Here is a 15395-nt window from a genome sequence, read left to right on the forward strand (position 1 = left end):
ACACGCACACACGGGCCCTGCACGTGAGCTAAGCCCTTCTTCCTCTACCTTGAAAGAGGAACTCCCATCACAGGGAAAGGAAGCTAATAAGGGATGGGACTCCTGAGATCCTGGAGGTGTGTCAGCCTCAGGTGCTCCCTTTCTGCATGAGCAACCCCTCAATTCCACAAGTGGGATACCTCCTGCCCCATTCTTCCCTGGCCAGTGGCTAAGGAGCAGCCTAGGAAGTTATTCAGGAAGCCCACTACCTGCAAAGCAGCCCTGTACCAGCTGGAGCTGCTGGAGTTCCGCACCTGAACGAGGCACTGGCAAGGAGATGGAACAGACCCTAAGACCAGCTGGGGAGGGGCAAGGCTGGTCAGGAGCAGGGGAAGGATTCCCTGGGCTCCCTGGAGAGCCCACGCCCACCTCCAGGAGAAATGGCCCACTGAGGTCAGGGGCCTACAAGATAAAGGGAGTGTCCTGATAGCTAGAAACTCCACCCACCTTGGTTGATGGCAATGCCTCTATTTGGGCCTGATCCTAGGAAGTCAGCCTGGGCCTCCCAGTTCCATCGACTTGTTCACTCTCCTCCCTATATCAGTCATTTCTCTAGGAACCTGTGCCCAGAACAAGAACTGTGAGGCCTCTTCAGTCCTGGCATGTGAGAAGAGGGCAGTCTACTTGGAACCTAAAGCTTCTAGTGAAAAGAGAGTCCCTGCCTGGCTAAGACTTCAGTACATCTAGAAACTGGACAAGGCTAGTATCTTCCAGGATTCAGGAAGGAAAAATGGTGTCAGTCGGTCCAGACCAAACCCAGATGCTGGGTTCAGTCGAAATGGCCAGCCCTAGGGGCGCTGGGTGGCTCAGTCAGCTAAGCATCTGCCTTCGGCTCCGGTCATGATCCTAGGGTCCTGGGACTGAGCCCCGCTCGACTGGGCTCCCTCCTCTGCTCTCCCTCTCCCTGCCGCTCCCCTTGCTTGTGTGTCCCCTCTGCCCCCTGTCAAATAAATAAATAAAATCTTTAAAAAAGAAATGGCCTTGGGGCACCTGGGTGGCTCAGTGGGTTAAAGCCTCTGCCTTCGGCTCAGGTCAGGATCCCAGCGTCCTGGAATCGAGCCCCGCATCGGGCTCTCTGCTCTGCGGGGAGCCTGCTTCCTCCTCTCTCTCTGCCTGCCTCTCTGCCTACTTGTGATCTCTGTCTGTCAAATAAATAAAATCTTTAAAAAAATAAAAAAAAATTAAAAATAAAAAAGAAATGGCCAGCCCTTGATCCATAACCTGCAACATCTGATGAAGTCCAGCTGCGATGCCTGCAGATCCAGGCCCGGCGAGCTGCTTCAACACCTCCCTGGCCAGCATACCCAGCCCAGAGCTACTCAAGGTAAGGGGAAAAGTAGGGACAGTGACCTTCACTGGCCTTCACTGAGGGGGAACAGAGCAGCCACAGCTATTCGTTACTGGAGGGTGGGTTCATTTAACGTTCAGGGTGCTGCAGGTCAATACACCAAGCCCCACAGGTCCAAGTTCCCCAAGCAGGTCTCCAAAGGCAAAAGCCGGTCCACACTAGTCAAGACATGGGTGATACAGACAGCAGGGCCAGAGGACAGGACCTATATTTCAGGCTGCAGGGGAGGGGAGTATGCAGGATGCCAACCTCCAAAGGGGCTTTCTGGGAACTCTCACTTAGAAGTCTTTCAGGGCTTCTTTCTTTTCACCCCCAAGCATAATCCTAACAACACCTGGCACCTGACAGCGTGCTCCCTGACTGCCCCAGTTGCTACCTTCCACCTGTCAGTTCATTCAATCCAAACAGCGCTGTGCAATAGCTACCGTCATCCACTCTGTTTCTGAGACCCAGACGGCAAAGCTATTCAGAAAGAGCCACACTGCAAGGCAGTGTTGAAGTCTGGATTCCAACACAGGCAGACTGGCTCCAGAGCTGCACCACAGGACCCAAAGCCACATGGGAGCCAGAGAAGCAGGCCCTGGCTAGGCAAAGCCTGCATAATGGTGTGTCCCTATGCTGCACTCCTCTGACGGCCCAGGCGTCCTGCAAGAGGCTAGGGTAGAGGCAGGCAAGCAGGGTTCCCCAAAGTAAAAAGTCCTAGCGCATGAGGCCCAGGGGAGGGGGTGCCAAGAGTGCTAAGCATCTACTGGGGGCCAGGTTTGGGGCCTTATCCTTATTATTTAGTCCCCAGAAAAACAAAACCCCTGAGGTAGGGACTCTCAGAAAGACCAAGTGACTCCCTCAGAATCACACTCTTAACAAGGAGCAGAGCCTTGATTCAAACCCAGAAAGATTCAAAGCCCTCTCCTCCCATACCCCAACCCTCCTCCCTACCAAAGCCAGCTCTGCTGGGAAGAAAGGGCTGTGCTTTTCCAGGGCTCCCCCACACAGTTAACCTGCTAAAGAGCAAAAGCCCAGACTCAATCTGGATGAAAATCATTATGGGTGATTGGGATAGGGAATGGCCTGGGTCCCTGGAAACACCAGATAGCCCTCATTCCCACTGCCCTTGTTGAGGGGTCAACCCTGGGCAATCCCAATCCCTCATTCCTTCCCAGGCTCCATATGGTCTCAGTGCCTCTAGGGATCGCAGGGGAGACCCATCTACACACACACACACACACAAAAGAGGAAAGGAAGTGTGGCACAGGCCTAAATCAACACTCTTACCAGCCTAAGCCCATGCAGATGTGGTGGTCCCAGGCTGACTCTCAGTGGACTAGGAGAAAAAAGGAGCTTCAATACGGTCTAGTTTACGAAAGGCAGAACCCAGGAACCACCAATTCCCCCATCTGCCCCATACCTGGGGCAAACACCCCTTCCTAGGCCTCCGCCAGGTAAACGGAACTTGATGCCACACCCCACTTGCCTCAACCAGGCTCCCCACAAGGGCAGCAGATAGGTTGCTTAAGGCCCAAACAGCAGTGAAGGCGGGAACAGCAGGGGTGGAGAAGAAGGTGGAGGGCCAGGATGGCACACAGGACAGCTCCATGGGCACACTGAGGGCAGCTGACCCAGAAAGGGCTATCACAGGCCAGAGCTGGCTAGGATCAAGTTAGCCACTCGGGTCCTCCCAGCTCTTTCCCTCTCCTCCAACACCCCAGGCTCTCAGAGGGATGGGGCCACAGACCCCGCACCCCACATCAGCAGCAGGGCTGAGGGCAGAGCAATTTTGACTCTTTTCCAGTTTTACAAGAACAGAACTGGATGTATGTGTATGCGCACATGTGCAAGCACGCGTGTATTCACATGTACACTGGGGTGCTCGCTTCGGCAGCACATATACACATGTACACTGGGGGGGTTGCGGCGCAGGCAGAGATCGGTGACTGACTCGAACTCACCCTCTTCCCTTGGTATTTAGAGGAAATGGCTGCACTCCAAGAACGCTGGGCCCAAGAGGAGAACACCTATAAGCCACTACCAGGGTCAGTCCACTTCCTGTCACGTTCCCTCATTCCTCCTCCTCCCTCTCCAAAGGCCCTCAGGGATGGAGAATGGAATCCTTTCTCTTGCCCAACAAGAACCAGTTCCAGAAACTTCTTCCATAAGGAACTCCAGGATCTAAAGTTGACTGACACATATATGCTGACGTTCCAGGACACAGAGCTGATGAGGTATGTATGTTTGAACAGCACCTGACGTGAAAGAGCCCACAGTGATTGCCAGGGCCTTGCCTTGGTGGTGCCCACCCTTTCCTGTGTCACTCCTGGGTCCACAGCCAGACCATGTGAGGCCAGGCCTTTCTCAGAAACGAGCCTCTCCCTGTCCAGATGAGGCCAGGTGCTGAGGCCTGGACAGGGAGTGGCTAGAGAGCTGTCAGTCCACACTTCATGGGGAGGGCAGCATTAATAGCCGGTCTCTCACCTGGTCACTCCCTGCTCTACTCACAGAGCCTGAAATAGCCTCACTGCTCCCTACGCTCACACAGAAGCAGGTTCTGGCTCCCACTGTGCTCACTGGGGAGGGAGAAGGTATGGGGATGGGCCACACAACAGCTCAGCCTGCATCCTGTCTGTGAACCAAAATATGCAGGGCCCCAGGCTGGACACTGCTTAGGGAAGCAGCCTAGGGAGAAGGCTTGGGTTCTTACGCTTCCCTAGGACTGGATGGGGTCTCTCATCCAGACTCCCCTGATACCCCTACACTGAGAGGCCCTGAGGGCTGGGCCCTTTGGTCTTCACAGTGCCCCAGTGCCCAGCAGCGCGGCACAGATTAGGTGCTCAAACATTTGTTAAATAACAGCAAAAAGTGTGAGTGAACTATGTGAGATCAATACCTCAGCTCTTGCTGTCTGATCCTCAGTGTCCTCTTCTATCACATCAGCAGTGTGGACCCTGGGGCCCCAGGTCCTTATAGACCAGAGAGTCTGGGATAGCGATGAGCACCTGAAGTCTGGGGTCCATGGTTCCCTGAACCCTCTGTGAGGATCCCTGCTAGGCAGAGAATATACTGCCCACCTCCCACAGCAGGTGGAGACTAAGCATCCTGAGCTATCCCAGGTGTCAGGGTATGACCTAGCTCTGAATGGGGACACAGCTATCTTCTGGAGTGACCCAGGACTGAGAGGGATAGGACCAGAGGGACCACTCTGAGCCGTACACTCATCCTCTGAGCCAGCCAGATGTCCACAACCAGGCCAAGGGTCTAGCCCTGGGTCATAATGCTCAGCCTAACGCCTCAGTGCACCTAATTAGCATGAACGTCTTGTCCACCCTTTTTTTGTTTTTGTTGTTAAACAGCTACTGGAGGCCAGGTGGTAGGATGAATGCCTCACCTATATCACCTAATTTAATTCTTGCCAGACAACATATGAAGCAGATATCTTAACAGAGCTCTACAGATGAAGAAAGAGAGGCTCAGAGAGATTATGTGATATGCTCAAGATCACGCAGTCTGACAGTAATGAAACAGAATCAGAACCCAGGACTGCCAACCTTAAGGCTGTATCCTCAGGCTGTGCGTCCCCCACGCCCAGACTGACACCCAAGTCAGGCTGCACCCAACCAACCCTGGACACCCAAGCCCACCGTCCCCCACCCCCACCCTGCCAAAGATGGCTATATGGTGCGCTGCCTGGAGGCAGTGGCTGGGCCATGAGGCCATGGGGAGAGCACACCATGCCAAGATTCTTCTATCTGACTGTTCCTGGGTCAGCCACCAGCACTGATCCCAAGGTACACTGCTACCTTGGCTCTTTCCTACCTTGGAATTAGCATTTCCAGCCCAAGAGCCAATGTGTTGCTTTAGGAACAGGACATGCTGTTGAGGAATGAGGCAACTGCAAGGGCTATTCTCCTTCCCACTGAGGCCTTACAGAGGGCTTGAACTGGGCCAGGTGTGGAAGGAGGGTTAGGGACTTACAGAATAGAGTTCTGCAGGAGGCAGTCTAACGTCTGGTCAAGGAGCTTCCCAAAGCCCAGCTCCTGCCCCGTGTCACCTAGGCTCCAGCGCTCCTGACTCCCACTTAGCGCCGTCTCCCAACCGTGTGACCTCAAATCCTCACTGTCTACTCATCCCTCAACCAGGTCAATGTCACCTCTCACCTGGACCTAGCTCAATCTCCTCAATGGCCTCCCTGCCTCATCTCCTCCCCTCCTTCACCTGCCATCCAGTTAGATTCCTAAAACAGAGGGGCAAACTGTGCTGCCTCTTGCCTCCCAGACTGCTCTTCCACACAATGCCTGGCCCAGCAAACCTTTCTACCACTTTCTTTGCCTACCACATGTCCGCTGGCCACACTTCCCCTGTCATCCTATGTCTGCAAGCCTTTACTGTCGTACTTCCCTAAGTCAGGAGGCCCCTCCTGGCGGAGCAAAGTTCTACTCATGGGAGAAGGCCCAGCTACAGTCCACCTCCTCTGTGAACCTCTCAGGCAAACTTGGGGTACCTTCCCCAAACCCAAAGCTCAAAGCTCTGCAGGCATCAAGTACAGTGCCTATGACAGACCCATATGTATGGTGCTGACTTGCCAATTACATGAACTTCTTCAAGGGCAGGGCCAGGTGTGCTCATCTTTGGTTAGTTGTCAAGCAGAACCCAGCACAGAGAGTCAGCCCACCCTTGTTTCTAATGAGGCTTGCTAGCAGACAGTGGGTAGGCTGTAGGCCTTGCCTACTTGAGCTCTACAGGCAAGGAATCCAGAGCTGGGGATTCCAAGGCTCAGAGCTGAAGGCTGGACTCCTGGTAGAGCTGCCAGCCCATGCAGCTGCAGACAGTACCACCCCATGCATGGCAAGAGGCCACATTGGTGAGCCCTGACTCACTACAGTCTGTAAGTACAGCCAGACGCCCACAGGGTGCCAGTGATGCTGGGCTCATCTCTGACCCCAGCATCCTAGACATTCGGGGCAGCTCACGTGGCTCCACTTGCCCCCTCCACCCCACTTGGGCTCCAGTGCTCTTGACTCCCACTTAAGCCTAAGAGGGAGGGGCCATTCCTCTCCAAACCAGGCAGCTTAACATCCAAAGAAATGCCATATCACTGAGGCAGGGGTCACCAGAATGACTGAAGAGGTAAGATTCTAAGCCCCATGCCCAGGGCCTGCTGTCTCAACCCTTGAGGAGTTGTAGCCACAGCAGGAAAGCTGAAAGAGGGAAGGCACAGAAACAGTAAGGTATGGCTCCAAAGAAAGGGTAGAATCTGAGCAGCCTGGCCTTACAGCACTGGTCTCAAATGGGGATGAAAGAGGGAGGCACAGCAAGAAGAGGCAGGGGACCAAAGCCCCGGCACAAACTAGGGACACGCAGTAGTATGACCCCATGCAGTCAGAAGTCCATGGGTAGCCATGAGTTGAGAACCAGACCTGGACAAGGAAAAAGGATGTCTGGAGCAGGAGTCCGGGTTAAATCTGGAAGGAGCTTCAAGCTCAGAGAGGAGGTGGTGTGTAGGACCAGCTCACATATTTTCCCACCCCTTCCCTGGAAGCTACAACACCCCTGCCCCATGTCCATCCATGGGGCAGAACCCCAGCCAGGGCATGGGAGGCTCCTTACCATGTGGGGGTTGTCGTAGTAGACGGCGATGGAGCGGAGCTTGGGAGAGACACTGCAGCTCTCGGTGAAAAGCCGCCCAGTCTCGCTGTAGGGCCCCATGTGGAACTTGTAGGCCACAGTGACATTGCGGATGGGAGGTGAGCCGGCACTCACCGCCACCCTGGCCAGCAGCCCTGAGTACCCGGCAAAGGCCAGCAGTGTCAGCAGCAGCAGCAGAGTCAGGCCCCCAATCAGGCCCAGGAGGAGCAGGTCAGACATGGCTCTGTGCCCCCGACACTATGCCCCAAGAGAGCTGCAAAGGAGACAGGAGGGAGAGAAGGCTGGTAGCCTGCTCTGACCAATGTGCCCACTTGCCCGCCAGGCACTTCTGGCCCAATCTCAGCTGTGTGTTGGGTGCTCTGACCCGGGCGGGGAGGGGCCAGGGTGTTTACACACACAGTGACCTAGAAGAGAGCTACAAAGGATGACTGTAGCCACAAGCCTCTTTATTTCTTAATCACAATTGTTGAGGCTCTCAGAACAGCTCTGCCTGTCAGCTGGCAGCCTTGGTCACACCTGGGGAAACTGAGTCATAGAGAAGCACAGGAGTGAGTCAGCCAGGGACATACTCCCAGCCCTGGCCAACCTCCCTCAAGATGGGTAAGACATCAGCCAGCCTGCCTTTTCCCTACATTACCTCTTCCTTCCCACACACTGCCACACTGCCTTCTTGGCCTCCCCAAGCCTCATGGACCACTGCCATGGGCGAGTGCCAGGGTACAATCACTTACTAACGAATAGGGAATACATGAGGGGAAAAAAAAAACCCCAGGGGGAAAATGTGCCACAGGAAGAGATTCTCACAGGAAACTTTCCTTTGCTAAGCACATCTGGCCCTCGGAATCTTGCTATCCAGCAACCTCACCCAACTAGAACCAAGGGAAGATCAGATCAAATCAGCCTGAGCAGCCAGAACAAAGTCCAGCACTGCGCTTCTCAGACTTGAACCATTGGTGCTAACAAGCTACATGCCACTTTGCCAGCCCATAGGTTAGAAACTACGAGGAGGAAGAAAAGCTTGCTAGAAATGGAAACACATCAAGAAAAACAATTACTCCCTGGCCCAAGCAGTTCATCCCATGGGGAAGGGGATGCTGGCCTGGGGGGAGTCACAGCTGGGTCCACTTGCTGCACTGTTCCTTCTCTCCACCAGCATCTCCAGGTGTTCAGAATTATTCTTTGTAATTTTGATCCTGCCACCCCCCCCTCCTCTATTAGGTAGTTCACAGAAAGGCATCCTGGGGTGCCGTGAGGGGGTCTTTTCTTTTCCTTTTTGTGTTCATGTCATTTATCTGACAATTGTCCCTCCTCCCCACTGGCCTTTCCTCATTCCTCCTTTCTATATGGTACAAGCAATAAAGACACTCATTTCAAGGAAGGAAAAAAAAAAAGGCAGAGAAGCTATCTAAGAGAGGCCCAGGAACACAACAGAGCTGGTGTGTGAGCCACTCAAGGCAGACTGTTCAGCCCTCCATGAAGCATGGGGCCACAAGCCTAACCTTCTTATATAGAAGGCTTGACCTGAGTCACCGGGGGTTGGGGAGGGAGTGGGGGGAGTCCACACAGAGAAGACTGTTTAAAGAGGAAGGGAAACATGTGACCCATTGGAGAAACAGTCTCACCCCAAGTATTTAAAATTAACATGTAGGGGCACCTGGGTGGCTCAGTGGTTAAAGCCTCTGCTTTCGGCTCAGGTCATGATCCCTGAATCCCGGGATTGAGCCCTGCATCTGGCTCTCTGCTCAACAGGAAGCCTGCTCCCCCCTCTCTCTCTGCCTACTTGTCATCTCTGTCAAATAAATAAATAATCTTAAAATTAACATGTAAAATTTAAAAGATTTGAGAACTGAAGGTCAACATTTAAGCCCTATGGAAAACTTAGCTCTATGGAATAATTTGTTCCCTATGGGTTTCGGGTATCAAAATTTTTACTGAAATATTGTCTTTGGAGTCAATGTACACACAGTGTTAGCCTCACAAAGAGGCAACTAAACTCCTACATCTCTGATATCATAAAATTGAGATATATCACACTAGTCTTCTTACCCAACTGCCTCACAGCTGTGCTTTTTTTTTTTTTTTTTTTTTTTTTGATGCATTTGCTGTCCTACTCATCTTGCCTCCAGTTAGTTTCATTCCTGTTTTCTTTGGTGACGATGATGATAAATCTTTTACCGAGTACTTACTATAGGCCAGGCACTATCTAAATGTTGAAACACAGCTACTTTATTAATTCTCAAGACAAGGTAGGTATGAATCAGGAGGTTAAGAGACTTGCTCAAGATGACACAGGTACTAAATAGAGCCCTGGACCAAAATGCAGGCAATAGGAACCCAAGTAGTCTGACTCCAGGCCCCATTTCTATCTCCTCCTTCCTGGTGACAAGGTTTCTAGAAAAGTTCAAGCATCGAATCCATGCTGGGACATCTCTGAACCCACAGCTCTCAGCTGGAAGCTGTCACTCAGCAGGTAGGTCTCCCCATTGCCTCAAGAGTGACCATCTCTCTCTGACCTACCCTCTCAGGTAGGTCACTCCCCATTCTCCTCAAGGCAACTTAGTTCTCACCTCCCTCTTCCTCTCACCTCCTACACTACCCAGAAGACAGGGAAAATGAACCCCAGAGCTTAGGTCTGCACAGGAGGGAGGCGGGGCAAAGTGAATTTCCCCATACTCAAGAGAAAGGGCAGAAGGGCTGGGGAAGCTCACCTGAAAAGACAGGCTCACTTTTAGCAACTCATGGCATCCAGCGCCGCAGGGACCAAGTGCTCCAAGCGCTCCTGTGCTGGGGGCAGAGAGAAAATCACCACTGAGCTGGGCACCCTGCCTTGACTGTTCCTTTTCAGGGAAAGCCCCCTAGAGCGTCCACAGTAACTGTCTTCACAAGGTTGCTCCTCTCCCTCGTCCTCACACCCCTTACGGAAATCAGAAGCCAAACCAGGCCTCATAACGTGAACTCTTACTGGGGCCAGGCCCCTGTTCTTGGAGAGCCCTCTTCCTGGAGGGTTCCAGCCACCGCGCCGGGCTCTAAAACAGCCCCTGCCGCTGACATCGGGGAGTCTGTTCCCTTCTGGCCTCTGTTTCTCCTCGGGTCAGGGGAGTGGTCGCCTCTGGCCGGGTTCCGGCGAGGGGTTGGGTCCTCTGTCCCGCGCCGACTTCCTGGAGCTGCTCACTTGCGCCGCGGAAGCGGACCGAGCCCTTAAACTTCGGTGCCATAGGGGAGCGAAAGACCGGGGTTCCGAGGGGCCTGCGCGGGAACGAGGTGCGCCGCCTCCCACTCTGGGCTTCCAGCCCAGCTTACCCGCACCTCGGTTATTTACCCAGCCCCTTTCTTTTCAGTCACAACCTCACCGGGCCTTACACACCTCCGTAACTTATGAGACGCTAAAGTTTGTAGCCACCGCTGCGAGGGCGGCCTCCAGGGGCAGGGGCGGAGTTAAAGTACGGTTCTTGCCTCAGTTCCCCACCCCCACCCCCCGCTCGGGCTTCACTGCCTCGGGACATGCCCTGCACCGGAGGCCGAAGCAGGGGCGACCCGGGGTGGCAGACTTGTCCAAGGTCGCGTTCGGGCCCCTGGACCGGTCGGGGCCAGCTGCGGGCGAGACAAGATGCAAAGAGCGGCCTGGGCCGCGGGGGTCATGGAGGGGACGCCGGGGCCCCTGAGGTCGCGCCCAGGCGGACGGAGGTTCCAGGCCCTCACCGAGCGTGGGGCCGCCCCGTCGGGACGCCTCTCCTCCGGCCGGGCCCTCACCTCAGCGGCCGCCCGCCGCGGACGCTGATCCGCGAAGGCGGCTCCAGACTAGGTCGCGGAGCCTGCGCGCGCCCGCCGCGCACGTTCGCTCCGCCCCCTCTCGCGGCGGGACGTGGCCGTGGCCGTGGGCGCGTGCGCGCGGGACCCGGAGGGCGGAGGACTGCCCCGCCCGGTCTCCATGGCAACGAGCGGCGCCCAAGTGGCTACCAGCCCCTCGCACACCCCCAGCCGTCAGGGGCGGAGCCCACTGAGCACCTTCCTGCCTCTCACAAACTTACCCGGTCCCAGCAGTGGGAGGCGGAGGCAAGTCAACCTGGTCGCCCACAGCGGAAAGCCAGGCTGGGGTCCAAGGAAGCCCTTGCCGGAGTGGAGCGTTTGAAGAGGCTTGGGAAGTTCAGCACAGCAGTATCAGCCCCTGGCATGTATCTGTACCACCCTTCGTCTTGCCACTTTCTCTCACTGAAGCTTCCCGAGAGACCTGGGAACTCAGCAAGGCAGGGCCACTTGTCCCCCTTTTACAACTGAGGAAACCGACGCCCAACTTGGACTCAGGGAAGAAGCGAATGGATGAATCCAACCTTTGGAACAGCGCAAATGCCGGTCACGTCTCCAACACTCCACCCCACCCCCAACCAGAGCACAGGAGTGGTCATTCATCCACGCAACATTTACTTATCCCTGCAAGGATAGTTCTAGAGGCTGGGGATACTGAGTAAACAAAACCAAAGCCTCGTCCTCTTGGAGCTCCCCAAGAACCGCCCCCCTCCAGGCTCATGGGTGAGACTGGTCTGCCCATCTAGCTTAAGGTATATTAGGTAACTTTCCGGTCAAGTGTAAGCCCCTTGAACATAGGTTGAATCTTCACCTCATATTTCTGAGGACCTACAAAGTATTCTTCTAGAGCCCTAAGGATCTAACTTTGCCTTCCTGAGAGGCCCCGGGGACAGCTGTGCTCCTGAGTTTGGCTGCAAGACCAGCTAGGCCAAGAGCTACCTTGGTGCTCCTGACACAGAGGACATGTATTTAGAAGGGGAATCGTCTTAGCGTGAACTCCACTACTGCATTAGCAAAGTGCAGATGGGGCACACAGAGGCCCTCGTAATCCTGGCTTCCTTTCTCACTACTTCACACAGTTCCTTCCACAGGCAGGAAATGATGACCCTCATCCACTGGGCCAAGCCTGTCCTCAGCTCTCTGGGCAAACACTGGCAGGAGCAGCAGCTGGCCCCTCACAGGCATTCAGGGCTGGGTTGGCAGGGTCGTGGCAGTTCTTCTGCTTATGAACATCAAATACATGATCAGACCCTTCAGGTGCTCCAGGCAAGTGGGCGATATATATGCTTGGAAACATTTCCTATGAGATAAGGGCCAGTTTGTGGTTCAGAGACAAGACAGCTTCTGCCCACAGTGTTTGGCTGGTCCTTTTTTCTGTTTCTCAGAATCTGAGGAGTTTCTCCCAGGAAACCACTTCCTTCAGGCTGGCTGGGAATTCCAGAGGCCTGCATCAGAATTCAGGGGGTGCCTTAGTAGCTTCACCACCTCTGCTGTGAATGGAGAGTCTGCCTATGACTGAGGCGGCTGGCCATAAGCCACCCTCCCCAACCCTTGGCAGGGATCTCTGCAAGACCTCGGCTAGCCACCAGGAGGCAGCAGCCAAGACAAGCTGCCAAAAGGGGCGTTCCTCATCCCTCTTCAATTTAGTAAGACCTGTTCTGCCATCTGCCCAACACGCAGTGCACTCCCAGCCCCCAAGAGCATATATTCTCTTATGAGCCCAGACTTGGCCTTAGTCTCCTCCTTTTTTCTGTCCAAGAAATCCCCAGAGCCTCTTTAATTCTCGCTCAGTAAACTTCCAGAGACTGATTCCCTAGGGCTCCTTGCCTTACAGGGACCAAACTCGGAAAGACAAAGGGTAGACTACCCCCACCTTCCCTTCCTCCTCATATTCCAAAGCCTGGATAGTTCTCTGTGAGGCTGTGGTTAGACCCACTAACTCAGATGACAAAGGGTGGAGGACTATGCATTGTAAGATGGTCTGCAGATCCTGCTACCAGCCATCTCCCACCTGCTGAAATTCACTGATGCTGCACCCAATCCCCAGTCTGGTTAGGGGTGTCCCAGCAGAACTTGCTATGATTGCGGACCATCTAGCCTCAGGCCACTCTGAGTCTGTTTCAGTTTCCTCTGAGCCTGGAAATGCGGTCTTCTTCAGGTGAGCAAAGGCAGAAAAAGCCTAGCGAACCCCACTGCAACAAAGCCTGTCAGCAGTTTGCCCTCTATTCCTCCCTCCCTAACCCCACCCTACCCACCCTGTGTCATCTCAATACCCACTATACTCTAAGTTACATCCTTTTCACCACCCAGCTGAACAGTTGTTCAGACAATTCCTTGATCAAAAAACACTGCCTTCTTGAGTTTAAATTTTATTTTACAAAAAGAGAAATAAAGAAAACTGATAGGCAGTTATACTGACTTACAATTGTTCTGTTTGCTTTTTTAAAAAAGTGACATGAAACACAAGTAAAAATAAATACGTCATAGAAACAGCCAGTTGCCCAGTCTCTGGGGCAGGAGCACCTGCCCTGCTGAGAGAGGAGGGAAGCCCATGATCACACCAGCAGCTGGAGCACCCAGCCACAGATGCTCCTCAAAGCCAGGCGCAGCAGGTCCCGGGCCTCAGGGGGCGTCCTGAGGAAAGAAGACGGAAAACCAAAGCCAGGTGCCAGGTCCCTGGGGCCATTTCATATCCCCCCACTCCTCCCGGCAGCAGTGTGGCCTTTAGTGGTTATCCATTGCGACCCCCTCAACCCACCTGGACCCTCTTCCCCTGACCCTTCTGGAGAGGGTACAGGAAAAAAAATCAGTCTTGGGCAGGCTGAGGGGGATTTTTCCCATGAGTCCCCAGCCCACCCTGAGTAACACAACCAGATAACAGTTTACACCCGTGTGCATGAGTGCACACTATCTTGCATGTGCACACGCACACACACACATGCACACACACACACAAGTGCACACACACCTGGGCTGAGCTCTCTTCCAGAGGAGGGTCCTGGGTCAGGTCACAGTATGAGGTCCCCTCTTCTGAATATCATCCCAGTAGTGGTAACAGAGTACCCAAATCTCCTCCAGCCCTCTGCACTAGACTCTGCAGCCTACCTGGCTACCTCTTCCCAATGCCAATAGATGACTATATCCAACCAACCTGTGAGAGGAAAGGGGCAGACTCAGGTCCCTGAAAAATGAAGAAGTTGGACACTGCCTGCTTGGGAAGTTCATCGTTAAGACTTGGGTATTCATAAAAGGCCTAGGGCCAAGCTAGTGGCACAGAAGAGACATGAAGGGGTCACATCGGAACACAAAGGGCAGAAGAGTCAATAGAAGGGGACAGAGTCTGCAGGTGACTGACAGCGCAGCATTCTCAGGCCTCGAGGTGCAGATTTCCTGGGTAGAAGTCAGAGGAGGGTCAGAAAGTCTGCTTGGGGGAGGGGTCTGTTGAGGGGCAGAGCTCTTCTTTCAGAGGAGGCTTACTGTGGGGAAAATGACTTAGCTGGGTGCACAGGCCATGGCTCAGAAGGGAGACCAGTTTTCTGACCAGGAAACTGGGAAGTGGGAGAAAGGGGGTCATGGCCAGGAACACTAGGAATAAGGAATGTAAAACCCCCTCCCCCCACCAGACATTCCCCATGGGATGAGGACTCCGTTCCAAAGCAATGCCAGGATTGAACCAACTGAGACAGAGGGCCTTGCTCTGTTGACAGCTTTGGGAGCGACAGTCTCACCCAGACTGCTAAAGTATGGTTGAGTGTTTCAACCTATCAGCAAAACTTTACCCCAGCAATTTGCTTAACACACTGGAGACGGGAATTTCATATTTAGTTGTGAATCACAAGTATACAGAGAGATACCACACACTAATTCCTAGGGAAGAGAGTTCCAAGGACCAGAAAGAGATGCTCAAGAAGCACAACTTGAAGGGGGTTAGGATTTGGTAGATATCCAATGATCTGATCCAACATGGTTCACTTACTTTCTTATTGAAATGGCTACTTTGTCTCTGGCTCAATTTTTACCCACAACAATATTGAGAAAAGGAAACCAAGTATCATTACAAATGGTAATCCTGAATCATTATGCAGTACTATATTCCCTAGCATGAGGATTTAGGCTAAACCAGATGGGTGGGGCTTGAGAGTCCCTTGAAAACATCCTATGGAAGACAATGGTGAGGGAAAATGCTGAGGGGCCTAATCTGCTGACCCCTCCTCTTACCACCCCCCCATATACCACCCTTCCCTCACTCAGGCCTGGATGGTAGGTGGAAGCCACCATCAAGTGTTTCTGCTCAAAGAGGCTGTAAAACATGGTTCTAAGGCTCTGAGACATTTCCTGCTTCCCTCACACACATATTTAGTGTGCATGCACACTTGCCTACCACCAAACTGCTAGAGAGATAGCAGAAAAGAAGTGTTTTTCAGATTAAAAAACAAAAACCTACAGCATGAAACTGGTAGCATTTCAAGTTCCCATGATCCCACCCCATACCCCCTATACAATATAAGCTGCACATATTAAAGAAAGCCTTCTCTAGCCAGCTCAGCCTCCCAAAACTATTGCCTCT

General features: G+C 53.5%; 1 protein-coding gene across 5 annotated transcripts in view; it reads right to left on the bottom strand.

Moving 5' to 3' along the window:
• TEX264 (testis expressed 264, ER-phagy receptor) overlaps nt 1-10793 on the bottom strand; it is a 30823-nt gene extending 20030 nt beyond the window's left edge. Inside the window, exons 1-3 of one of the 5 annotated variants that reach the window (XM_044253477.1) lie at nt 10775-10793; nt 9733-9803; nt 6986-7277 (exon numbers count right to left, since the gene is read on the bottom strand). In XM_044253477.1, coding sequence (XP_044109412.1) covers nt 6986-7243 — 258 coding nt within the window. In that variant the 5' untranslated portion in view covers nt 7244-7277; nt 9733-9803; nt 10775-10793. Of the gene's footprint in view, nt 1-6985; nt 7278-9732; nt 9809-9986; nt 10367-10388; nt 10698-10723 lie in introns of those variants that run through there. The other 4 variants (XM_044253475.1, XM_044253476.1, XM_044253478.1 and 1 more) reach the window with 4 other exon arrangements.
• Between the last annotated feature and the right edge of the window lie 4602 nt (nt 10794-15395).

This window comes from Neovison vison, chromosome 6 (genome assembly GCF_020171115.1).
Source record: "Neovison vison isolate M4711 chromosome 6, ASM_NN_V1, whole genome shotgun sequence".
NCBI lineage: Eukaryota > Metazoa > Chordata > Mammalia > Carnivora > Mustelidae > Neogale > Neogale vison.